Below are 12,114 nucleotides of genomic sequence, written 5' to 3'. Positions count from 1 at the left end.
CAGGCACTGGGGAAGAAGAGTCCCTGCACCCACCCAGATCACAGAACAGTGAGGGTCACAGCCCAGTCACAGTGACGACAGCAGCAGCAATGTGGGTGCAAAGACAGTGGATCCCCGAGGCGCCTTGGGTGCACACGTTTGGACCACTCAGCCCAGACAAGGGAGAACAGGACAGAGGAAGCTCCTTGGAGTTGGCCAGAAGGAGAAAGGCTAACTGAAGGCTAATCTTTCCAATCCCACGTCGTTAGTGCAGCAAACATTGGTTAAGCATCTACTGTGTACCAGGCCCTGAGCTAAGCACCACAAGGTTTAGAAAGATCAGTGAGGCCCAACTTTCATCCTCCAAAAGATCACAACCTTGGAGAGAAGACAAGATACACCCAAGATAGAAGGGCCGGTGTTAAAACGCCTTTTCCTTTAGAGTGCCTTTCAATTTAGAGGGCATTTTCATGTACTGCATCCTCGTGGCTCCACACCGGGAGTCGTTTCACCCCCACTCAACAGATGAGAGTGGAGAGGCTGGGAGAGGCTGAGAAAACTTAACGAAGGCTACCCAGTTAGCAGGGACAAGTGAGGACTTGAACTCAGGTCTCTCTGACTCCAAGTCCAGTGCTCTTTATGACATGGCACCCATAAGAGGCAATAAGAATCAAAAGAGGGAGGGAAGACTCCAGCAAGGAGGCAGCCCTTGCTCTCTCCAGCCTTAGCCCTACTCTGCCATGTAGTCGAGCTCTAGGTTTCTGGCCCCTGGAGTTGTCTGAGCATCCCAGGCCGCCCTGGAAGCTCTCCTGGCATCTAGGCTCTGGTCCTCCTGGTTCTCTCCAGGCCTCTCTGGCCCCTCTTCCCAAGCACCTGCAGAGTGTCAGTTCTTTTCATGCCATGGCCACAGAAGAGCGGCAGGATAGGGAGGCAGGGAGAGTGTGCTCCTGGCTGGTCTGCTGAAAGCCTAATGCTTGCCATCCTGTTACCTTAGGTTGGAAGTGGAGACCATGGGGTAGTGATGGGTAGACATTTTGGAGTAGATTTGGAGTAGAAGGAAGGGAAAGAAGCTGTGCTTGTCCAGCCTGATTGCATGGGTCTGGTTTTGGGCTGAAGCCACAGTCACCTCCTGGGGTTGTCCAAGCTGTGAGTGAGGCTTAAAGACCCCAGACCCTGTAACGTCAGAGATGGAGGAGGGACACTGAGAATCCAGCCTCATATGTCCGTGCCAAGGACCAGGCTTCAAGGAGCCATGCCTTTGTGGTGACGGGGATGGGAGCAACGCTCAGGAATTGGTTTCTGAGATGTCAGCTCATCTTCCTGGCACTGCGGAGGGACTTCTGATGTCACAGCCAGGGTCAAGGTCCCGGCCGTCCTTTTCCCACGATGTCAGGGCTAGGGTAGGCCCGTGCTAAGCTGAACTCCTGACATCAGAGCAGAGCTGGGGGTGCAATCCTGCTAACCTGGTTTCCCCCACTCTCTTCAGAGGACCTGGTGCAGATGCCTCCAACGCCTCCCAGCAGCCACGGCAGCGACAGCGACGGCTCCCAGAGTCCCCGCTCTCTGCCCCCCTCCAGCCCTGCCCGGCCCATGGCCCGCTCCTCCACGGCCATCTCCACCTCCCCCCTCCTCACCGCCCCCCACGTAAGGACCTGGGGGTGGAATGATCCTAGAGGCAAGGAGTCAAATGAGTCCCCCAATGGGAAGGGTCTAGGGAGCCTCAAACCTGATCCCCACTTCCGTCAGAATTCAGTGAGGTGCCCGTCTGGCAGACGGAAATGAGCATCTTCCAACCCCGCCCCGTGCTACAGAAGAGGAAACTGAGATAGAGGCCCAAGAGGCCGGCAGAAGCCAACAATGTGGCAGAACCGGGACTAGAACTTGGCATTCCCGACCTCCAGGGGCTGGCCCTGGGGGCGTGCTCAGGAGGCCCAGAAGCCAGGGGAGACCCGGAGCTCAGCCCTGAGACTCGGATGGGTGGGAGGGGGTGCTGTGAAGAGGCCCTGGACAAGTGAGCTTTGAGGCTGGGGATTCAGGGATGGGGTCTCGGGGGTCCTCCCAAGCAGTGTGCTGAGTGCCAGACACGCTGGGCTCTGCAGCATCATCCTCAGCACCTGATACATGTTATGGATTTCTTTACACCTTTTCAGAAGAGGAAACTGAGGCTCAGAGAGTTGAGTACCTTGCCTGGGTCAAATAGACAGTAAATGGCAGAGTGAGAATTTGAACCCAGGACTGCCTGGTTCCTAACCACCATGTCGTACTCCCTACAGAAATTACAGGGGACATCGGGGCCACTGCTTCTGACAGAGGAGGAGAAGCGCACGCTGATCGCTGAGGGCTACCCCATCCCCACCAAACTCCCCCTCACCAAAGCCGAGGAGAAGGCCCTGAAGAGGGTCCGGAGAAAAATCAAGAACAAGGTAAAGCATGAGCCGGGTCGTGGCTCACCCTGGAGCTTTTGAGGTCTTCCTGTCCCGGAGACTCCGGCCCTGAAATTTGGGGTGGGGGTTGGGGGAGCAGGAAGTGGCTATGCAGCAGTGATAACACCTGTTGTGGTGCCTCCCCTTCTAGATCTCGGCCCAGGAGAGCCGCCGTAAGAAGAAGGAGTACGTGGAGTGTCTAGAAAAGAAGTAAGCGTTCGGGGGAGGGGTCTGCGCCCCACTCCCCAGCCTGCCGCACTCTCCTCAGTCCTCTCTCATGGGTCAGCGGGGTCTTGGGTCTGAGGGTACAGGTAGTGGGATGTGGTGGTCCTGGCCGAGGAGGAGCGACGAACCTGGAGGCTGCCCCTGAACCTGCACCCGCTTGACCCCCACAGGGTGGAAACCTTTACGTCAGAGAACAATGAACTGTGGAAGAAGGTAGAGACCCTGGAGAATGCCAACAGGTGGGTACTAGCCTCCCTCCCGGCCCCTGCTTTTCTGCAGCCAGTGCCTGGCCCTGGCATAGCTCTGGGGAGGGGGGTGGCGGGAGAGGAGACTAAGTTCAGGATGACAGAGACCCAGGAATGGGGGTCCTGCGGTCGGGACCTCTTTGTGCCCTCCCTTCCCTGGCTTCCCATCCTTCCTTGCCTGCCCATGACACTTAGAGATACGGGAATGGACATCTGAGAGTCTCCAAGGAGGTGGCACAAGTAGGGGCTCTCCAAGAATGATGTCCAGACCGGCAGCAGTGTGCCTGGAAACTGGTTAGAAACACACAGTCTCGGTCCCCGTAGGGGTCGGGCCCAGGAATCTGCGTTAATAAGCCCTGCAGGTCATGCCGATGCTGCCCCAAGCTTGGGAACCCGTGGTGGAGAGCCTCGCCATGCCAAGTGAGGTCCCCGGCCCGGCGCCATCAGCATCACCTGGGGCCTTATTAGAAATGCGGACTCTCAGGACTCTCCCCAGACTAACTCAAGCCCAATCCCCTTTTTAACCAGATCCTCAGGTAATTTGAAGGCACAATTATGTTTCAGAAACCTTAGCATGGGAACACCAGCACAGGGCCTGGCAGGCTGTAGTAGGAACACAGCGTCGCAGCTCCAGCTCTGCCTTTTTATGCCACTCTGGGCAAATTGTGAAGCCTCTCTGTGCCTCAGTTTCCTTGTCTAAGTGGACCTGAAAGAAGCACCAGTTCCTACGATTATTGTGAGGATTCACTAAGACAGCAGATTCTTGGCACTTAATGATGCTCAATTTGCATTAGCTTTTATTCTTTGGTGGTGTTATTTTGAGTTCTTGATAGTGTTGGGCTTAATTAAAATAGCATAGATAACAGCCTGCAGATCAACACAAGAGGTTTTCCTTCTTTTCCTCCTTCTCCTTTGATTTCTTCAGGGATATATGACCACTACCTGGATTCGCCTGGAGAATCCCCAAGATGGGGGCAGGAAAGAGGGGGCCCACACTCCCTCATTCCTCTATTTGTGGCCCAGATTCCGTTCTGGACCTAGGCAGGGCCAGGCCCTTGGGGCTATTTCGCCACCTGCTGTACGTTCTCAGAACTGCAGCCTCTGCCCGTCAGACTGGGTGGAGGAAAGAGATGAGCCTGGGTGGGACCCTGTCCTCACCCTCAGGGATCCCACAGTTAGAGAAGGAGACAAACGTGAAAATTCATAAGGAAACAAAGTGTTAAGGTGCTATGATAAGAACAAAAACAGCAATAAAATTTTAACAATTGATAGCTACCGCTTACTGCCCACGCGCTATGCACAGGGGCTGTGTCAAACATGCCCTTCGTTGTAAGTGCAGGGCGTTCTGGAGTGTAAGGCGGAAAAGTCAGTTCATCTGTGGCTGGTGAAAGAAGTCTGACCTCATCCCAGGTAGGGGTGGGCCCCCTCCAATACCCCCTTGGCCAGGAGCATCACAGGGAGGCCCTGGGCTCCCCTCTTCACCGTCAGGCAGGCTGCAGGTGTCCCAGGACACGGCAGAGGAGCCAAGTGGAGGTGACCTTGTCTGTCTTGACTGGAGCCAGTGCAAGTCCCCAGAGAGCTCCGGGAGGCGATGTCTCCTGGGTCGGCGCCTCCTGGTGACTGCTGTGTCTCCTCAGGACCCTGCTCCAGCAGCTGCAGAAACTCCAGAGCCTGGTCACCAACAAGATCTCCAGGCCTTACAAGATGGCCGCCACCCAGACGGGGACCTGCCTGATGGTAGGTGCCACCCCCCCACAGGCCGCAGGGCAGCTCTGCCAGGGCTGGCTTTCCTGAGGCGGGCAGAGCCTGGATTGGTGATATTGTAGGTGACGTCACTGTACCATCCTAGTACCAGGTGTGCTGGCTCCAGGTAGACCCCAGCCCCTTTCATGGAGCCCATGGCGCCTTCTAGAACACAACCTTCCCTGACCAGTTCTAACACAGCTGGAGATGGCCTAGTGACTCCAGTGAACCCAGTTAGGTGAGGCGGGTCCCTCCAGGAGGCGGCTTCCACAGGCTTGGGGAGAGGCAGGGAAGCCTGGACGTGGTCCTTTCTCAAATGGATGGTGGGGAGCTGAGCAAATTCCTAGAAATCCAAAAGAGTGCCTGCCCGGGCTTCTACCAGTCCCTCTTCCATCCTGCCCTGGAAATGGACAGCCTGTTGCCTCCAGGTAATCACTCCCAGGCCATGGGCCATCCTTGTCCTTCAGAGGGCAGTGCCACAACACAGGCAGGAGTCAGCTCCTCCGGCTGAGAATCTAGTGCGGAGCAAAGTCCCCTCCTTTCCTAACCCCACCTGCCTCTTCCTTCCCTCTCCTGGCTTCTCCACCCTATAGGGGTAGCCACCTTGGCTCCCTCCCTCTTTTCACCAGGGCTGTCTTGTTCCCCTACCATGGGCTAGAATAGCCCCGGCAGCCTCCACCTTCTCCAGGGAGAGTGGGAGATCCCACTGTAGGGCGAGGTTGCCTCCAGGGGCTGCTTTCTTGGAAAAACAACGGCACCTTTTGCACACATGGGTTTGCCGAGGCCGGGTGGGGGCGGCCAGGCTCCTGGTCCTCTCTGCCCCAGAGCTGGCACCACTCCCCCTCGACCACCAGGTGGCGGCCTTGTGCTTCGTTCTGGTGCTGGGCTCCCTGGTGCCCTGCCTCCCTGCGTTCTCCTCCGGCTCCCAGACTGTGAAGGAAGACCCCATGGCCGCTGACAGCGTCTACACAGCCAGTCAGAGTGAGTGCCCTCCTGTCCTCCTGCTGCCATCCCCCAGCCCCAACTTCTGGAAGCCAGACCCGAGAGCGGAGTCAAGTGTGGGGCTGACATCGTCTCATTCCACCACCTCATTTTGCAGATGGGAAACTGAGGTCCAGAGAGGGTCTAAGCTTTGCTCACTGTTAGTGGTAGAATTGAAACTAGTCTGAAGAGCCCCCAATTCCGCACCCACCTCCCAGACAGCCTCAGGAGTAGCCTCGGGGTGTAAATTTAGGGGATAACTGGAATGTTCCAGTCCTGGCCCCACTGGGTATGGGGCATCTGCTAACACCATCAGTATTTCACAACTGGAAGAGCAATTGAGTTTCAGCTCAAGGGTCAATGTGGGGCTGCCTGAAGCACTGTGTTAAGAAAAACTCTGAGGCACCACTCCAGATCAACAGGAAGGAGTGCCCTGATCCACTGGTAACATCCGCCACAGTGGCAGGGTCCTGATACCTGCCCTTCCCATGATGTACAGTGCTTAAGAGCATGGAGCTTTAGAATCAGTAGTACCTGGCAGGGCCCTTTGCTAACTGTGTGATCCTGGGACTGAGTTTTAAACTCTCTAAGCTTTCATTTCTTCATCTGGTAAATGGGAGTTACAGCTCCCCATTTATGGAGCATGACTGTTGTGACGCAGAACTGAGCTGGTGGTGCAAGGAAGGCTCCCAGCACAGCGGCTGGCACAAGGCAGGCACTTGCTAAGTGGGCCGGCTCACTCCCTTTTTGAAGAGTTCACACACTGAGAGAAAAGACACGTGGGTGGCAGGGGAAGAACTGGGATAGGACCCTGGAACAAAATGTAGTGTGGTTTCAGAGGCAGAAGATACCTCCAGTAGACTGTAGAGAAACTCCCAAGCTGCCCTTTGTCCTTTTCTAGGCATGACTTACCTGGCATGGCAGGAGGAAGCCGAGGAAACAGAGGGAAGGTCAGAGAGAGAGCAGATCAGGGAGGAGTGAGGTTCAGAAGGAGGGATCAGGCAGGGAGGATGAGCCAGGCCTTCACGACCTTGAAGGGAGGAAGCCAGTGTGGGGAGGGCTTGGGGAAGAGGAGGCGGAGGCGGAGAGTGACAGCCTCTCCCTGGACAAGGGCAGCTGGGGAAGGAGAAAACAGGACAGTTGCTCAGTGGGTGGGCAGCAAGGATGCAAGGACTTGAGAGCTGAACCAGTCAGTTTTTCCAAGGTCGGAGATAGCCAGGGGGAGGGGGGGAGCCAGTGGGGAAGAAGGGAGAAAGGTGGGGTGGGGAAGCGCCGATGGGCAAAGCCAGGGCCAGAGGCGGGAATGGAGGTGAACGGGGTGGACGGGAGCCCAGCGTCAGGGCAGGGGGTGGGGAGGCTCGTCTGAGACGAGAGCTGTTGGAGCAGGCTGCCTTACACAGGTGCCGGCAGACCAGGGAAGGTGAACCCACCGCTCCGGGGAGCGCCTTCCACAGGGACTGTTAAGTCAGGGCCGGGAGCTGGAAGGGGAAGCAGGGATGAGCGGATCTGGGTCGGGAGCCACCTGCCGTGTCTAGGCCAGGCCGTGACAACTTACCTCACAACCCGGGGCTTCGATGACCTGTTCTGAGAAAGGGGTTAAGAATACCCTATTACCGGACATTCTGGAAGATTTTAACGTTTGGATATAAGTTAAAGGAACGTGACCATGCCTAGCACACAGGAGGTGTCCAACAAATGCTTTTCTCTCCTTTCCTTTCCCTAAAGGACAAACCGAAGTCTAGAATGGGGAAGAGATTGGCTCAGGGCTCATAAAGTGGGTGGTGGGGGCAGAATTAGAAGCCACCTCTCCTGAAGGCCTAACCCATTACTCTCTGCTAAGGAAGAGCTAACATCTGCATGCTTAGTAAACACAGTTTCAGGTGCTTCCCCCAGATTATTTTACTTACTCCTCATATCTCTGTGAGGTTGGTCCTGGCCTCCCTATTTCACAGCTGAGCAAACCGAGGCTCAGAAAAGTTCAAGCAAACTACTAGTCTCACCCAAGGTCACACAGCTAGGAAGCCTTAGAGCTGGGTGAACCCAGGCCTGGAAGCTTCCAGGGCCCACGTCCTTGACTGCGGCAGCCAGTGCAGCCAGGAGGGGGAGGGAGGGGGGCCCTGGGCGCCGTAGCTCATCCCACGCTCCCCTCCAGTGCCCTCCCGAAGCCTCCTGTTCTACGATGAGGGGACGGGCTCGTGGGAGGATGGCCACAGCGCCCTGCTGCCCGTGGAGCCCCCAGACGGCTGGGAAATCAAGCCAGGGGGGCCGGCGGAGCAGCGGCCCCAGGACCACCGGAAGCACGACCGCCTGGACAGCACCCACGAGACTACCAAGTACCTGAGCGAGGCCTGGCCTGAGGAAGCAGACGGAAATGGCACCAGCCCCGACTTCTCCCACCCCAACGAGTGGTTCCGCGAGAGGTGGGTGGCCTGCCCCTTCCTTCACAGGGCCTGGCCCAGCCCCGGACCCCACATCAGCCACACCCTCCCGAGGCCCCATCCCTTCCGTGTCCAGACCCGCCTCGCAGCACCTGTCCCTTCCCCGGCCTCACCTGGCTTCTCTCCCCTCTCCAGGGAGCTGGGCCCCAACACTACCGTCAAGCTCTCCTAGCCGTGCCAAGCCCCAGCACCCAGGATGTGCACCCAGAACAAGGGATGTCTTGCTCGCCGACCCGGATCCGGCTCGCGCCCCTGCCCCCTGGGGGTTCTGGCCCCAGGAGAACGGGTTCCACTTCTCCCCAGCTCCCTGCCCCCCTCCTTGACTGGGTCCTCCCCGTCACCTCAACATTGGACTGCTCCCTTGGGCTGGCCACTCTGTTCTCAGCCCTCCCTCCCCAACGTCCGTCCTCAGATCAACCACTCACGGGGCCACCCGCCTCCTTTCTCACAATGACCGACACAACCACTGCCTCCCTGCCCCCCCCACACACCAACACACACACACCGACAAACACACACGTGCAGCCCTCACCCCAGCTCCCACTGTACAGAGACCAAGAACAGAAATTGTTTGTAAATAATGAACCTTATTTTTTATTGTTGCCAATCCCCTAAGATATTGTATTTTACAAGTCTCCCTCACCCCTCCCTTGTTTTATATTTTATGAAGTTAGTGCGGGCTTTGCTGTCCCCTGGCCCAGGAAAGAGGTCTCTTCCCCTCCTCCCCTGGCCTCCCCTTGCCGCTGCCCAAGCCGCTGGGCCTTTTTAATTGCCAAACTGCTCCTACTATCAGCTCAGCACATGCTTTAAGAAAGCAAAATTAAAAAAAAAAAAAAAGATGCAGCATCAACCCCTGACTTTGTGCCTTTCTTGGGGTGGGGGAGGGGCCTGGAGGATGGGGAATGGAAAAGGTGGTTTAATTTATATCCTGGGTGGGGGGAGAAGTACAAGGAGGGCATTGCTGTTAGGCCTCTCTCTTCCAGCCAGACACAGAATGCAAACCAGATAGTCAAAGAATTCTGGGGCAGTTCCCCCACCCCCAGGCTTCTCCGAGTACCTCCTATTGCTGAGTGTGGCGTGGAGAGGTGCATAAACCATGTTCATGTTTTGGGGATGGGAACGACAGATATTGAGAATCCAGTTTGGTTTTCTTAAGACCTGCCTGTTTCTTAGGTCTTGTAACTTTTGCCTCGGCTGGATTAGAGGCACAAACTTCAGAGCACGAAGAGCTGGGCTCAGTCCTGGCGGTGCCACTTGCTAGCTACGGGTAAGAGGCAGAGTCTACTATGGTCTCCAAGATGAGCCACCCTGGTGTAGCCCCTACCCTCGACCATGGTGGGGACCCATGATTATGCTGGGAGAGCACACTCACAAGTAGATAACATTATCTGGCAAAAACAAAGAGATTTTAGAAGTCATTAGGGTCCCCAGTCAGTTGACTTTTGAGTTCATCAAAGGGGAGATTATTTGGGGTTGGCCTGACTTAATCAGACGAGGGTCCTAAAGGGAAGGGCTGGACCTTTCCTGAGGAGTCTGCTGCTGGCCTTGCAAAAGCAGACAGACATGTTGTGAACTGTGTGGAGAGGGGCAGCCTCCAGGGGCGGAGGCCCTCAGCCCTACAGCGGCAAGGAACTGAATTCTGCCAACAACCTGAGCTCCAGATGAGAACACAGCCCGGCCAGCCCCTGGATAGCAGCCTTGTAAGACCCTGAGCAGAGGACCCTGCTAAACCGAGCTGGGACTCTGATCCACAGAAAATGAGAAGGTAATAAATGTGTGTTGTGTTGGTTTCGTTTGTTTGTTTTTTAAAGGTTTATTTTATTTCATCCCCCACACCCCATTTGCACTCACTGCTCTCTGTGTCTGTTTGCTGTGAGCTCTCTGCATCTGCTCGTCTTCTTTTTAGGAGGCACCAGGAACTGAACCCAGCAACTCCCATGTGGGAGGGAGGTGTCCAATCGCTTGTGCCACACCCACTCCCTGCTTTTTGTGTCTCTCATTGTGTCTCCTTGTTGCGGCCCCTCGTTGCATCCTCTTGTTACATCAGCCCTTCACATAAGCTCGCTGTCTTGTTCATCTTCTTTAGGAGACACCAGGAACTGAACCCAGGACCTCCCATGTGGTAGGTGGGCACCCAATTGCTTGAGCTGCATCCATTTCCCTGTTGTGTCGTGGTTTTTTTTTTTCAATTTTTTATTGAAGTATATCATTCATACATGACATTGCGTTGTTTTAAGTACTATGTTTGTGGTAATTTGTTATACCCCATAGGAAACAAATATACCATGTAACCTAAACCTCTCTGAGCCTCCATTTCTTTCTTTCTTTTTTTTTTTAAGATTTTTATTTATTTCTCTCCCCTTCCCCTGCATTGTCTGCTCTCTGTGTCCATTCGCTGTGTTCGTCCGTGTCCGCTTACATTGTCAGGTGGCATCAGGAAACTGCGTCTCTTTTTGTTTCTTCATCTTGCTGCGTCAGCTCTCTGTGTGTGCGGTACCACTCCTGGGCGGGCTGCACTTTTTTCACGCGGGGTGTCTCTCCTTGCAGGGCACACTCCTTGCGTGTGGGGAACCCCTACATGGAGGCACCCCTGCATGGCATGGCACTCCTTGCGTGCGGCAGCACTGCGCATGGGCCAGCTTACCACATGGGTCAGGAGGCCCTGGGTTTCGAACCCTGGACCCTCCATATGGTAGGCAGATGCTCTATCAGTTGAGCCACATCCGCTTCCCCATTTCTCTATTTCTAAAGGGAATATAACACCCTGTTTAGGGATTCAACAAGGTAAATTGTGCAGGGTCCAGAAGACAGCGAGTGATAAACATTAGCTATATGTTTCTAGGCAATATCAATACAAAGTTCTAAAGGCCAAGTGAGGGCACTATGACAGCACAGAGGAAGGTACCACACCCAGACTTGAATGTCAAGGGCTTCCTGGAGGAGGTGACAGGAAGGACTGTTGGAAATGGGCAGGAAAGTGGAAAGGGGAATTCCAGGAAGAGAGAACTGCCTGGGCCAAGGCAAGAGAGAGGAAACGTCAAGAAAATTCAAATTGTTCAGAACAGCTGGAAGGCAGAGGGCAGGGTTGCTAAGAGCTGAGGCTGGACAGGTGAGCCTGAACGCCGTACTAGGCATTTGGACTTTATCATGAAGGCACAGCACTTTCATAGTCAGAAGCAGGAGGCGTTGGTGGCGGGATGGTGCTTACACCAGCCGCCCACCAGGAGAAGAGCTGGTTAAGACCTGCCAGCATTACTGGCCAGTAGGCCCCATCCTCTCTGCCCCTTCCCTGCCCCAGCCTCAGCTTGACCACCTCTGGTGACGGAGACCTCACTGCCTGAAGCTGGGAATCTGTTTGAACTGCTAGAAGGGGCCAGGCCTTGAGACCAAGACCATTAAAGACCTGGAACCTGGATCCCAAGTAGTATTATCATCAACAGTAACTTTCCACACAACTCCTTTTGCTGACTGAGTCATCCATTCCCTCTATCAGTCAGTCAGCAACCGCCCTCAAAGGTCCCCGGGCTGGCTGCGGAGGCTGAGGAATAGACCAATATCAGGATGCTGAGGCTGAGGGGTGTGAAGGATGCTGACGGGATGCAGAAGAGTGTCACGTATTTTAGATTTGGGAGGTCAGAGAAGGCTACCCTTGAACTGAGCCTTCGTGGATGGGTGGGAGCTGGTAAGGTGGAGGAGGGTAAGGGTAGCCCAGAAGGCTGGTGAGGGTAGAAGAGGTTTTGGGGCAGAGGGGATGGCAAGTGCAAAGGACAGAGCCATGTAAATCACGGCCGGGTCCAAGATGAGGCAAGCTGGGCACCTAGGGTGCAAATTTCAAGGGACACTTGCATGACCCTGAGAATGAATGCCTCCTTAAATTTTCACCCTCAGCACCCAGCTAAACTCACCCTAGTCCTGGCCCTTTCAGGGATCCAAAGGAAGAACATTTCATCCTGAAGGTGATGGGCAGCCTCGGATTATTTTTAGGCCACGGAGTGAGATCATCAGATTTGCCTGTCCCAGGGCTCTGGGAGTGGTCAGAGAGAGGATAAGCCAGATTCCAGACATAATGAGGAGTTCACT

The 12,114-nt window shown here is 55.3% G+C and overlaps 1 protein-coding gene across 2 annotated transcripts in view; it reads left to right on the top strand.

Annotated features, from left to right (window-relative positions):
* The window catches only part of CREB3L1 (cAMP responsive element binding protein 3 like 1), a 34,443-nt gene extending 25,559 nt beyond the window's left edge, over positions 1 to 8,884 (top strand). For both annotated transcript variants that reach the window (XM_004457903.5, XM_071218063.1), the window contains exons 5-12: positions 1,466 to 1,623; positions 2,253 to 2,402; positions 2,554 to 2,612; positions 2,798 to 2,866; positions 4,510 to 4,609; positions 5,470 to 5,596; positions 7,749 to 8,016; positions 8,170 to 8,884. In XM_004457903.5, coding sequence (XP_004457960.2) covers positions 1,466 to 1,623; positions 2,253 to 2,402; positions 2,554 to 2,612; positions 2,798 to 2,866; positions 4,510 to 4,609; positions 5,470 to 5,596; positions 7,749 to 8,016; positions 8,170 to 8,206 — 968 coding nt within the window. In that variant the 3' untranslated portion in view covers positions 8,207 to 8,884. The remainder of the gene's footprint in view (positions 1 to 1,465; positions 1,624 to 2,252; positions 2,403 to 2,553; positions 2,613 to 2,797; positions 2,867 to 4,509; positions 4,610 to 5,469; positions 5,597 to 7,748; positions 8,017 to 8,169) is intronic.
* Positions 8,885 to 12,114: the final 3,230 nt, after the last annotated feature.

Source organism: Dasypus novemcinctus, chromosome 10, assembly GCF_030445035.2.
Source record: "Dasypus novemcinctus isolate mDasNov1 chromosome 10, mDasNov1.1.hap2, whole genome shotgun sequence".
In the NCBI taxonomy this organism is placed as follows: domain Eukaryota; kingdom Metazoa; phylum Chordata; class Mammalia; order Cingulata; family Dasypodidae; genus Dasypus; species Dasypus novemcinctus.
The sequence above is the reverse complement of the archived record's forward strand: the minus strand, read 5'-3'. Positions and strand labels throughout refer to the sequence as shown.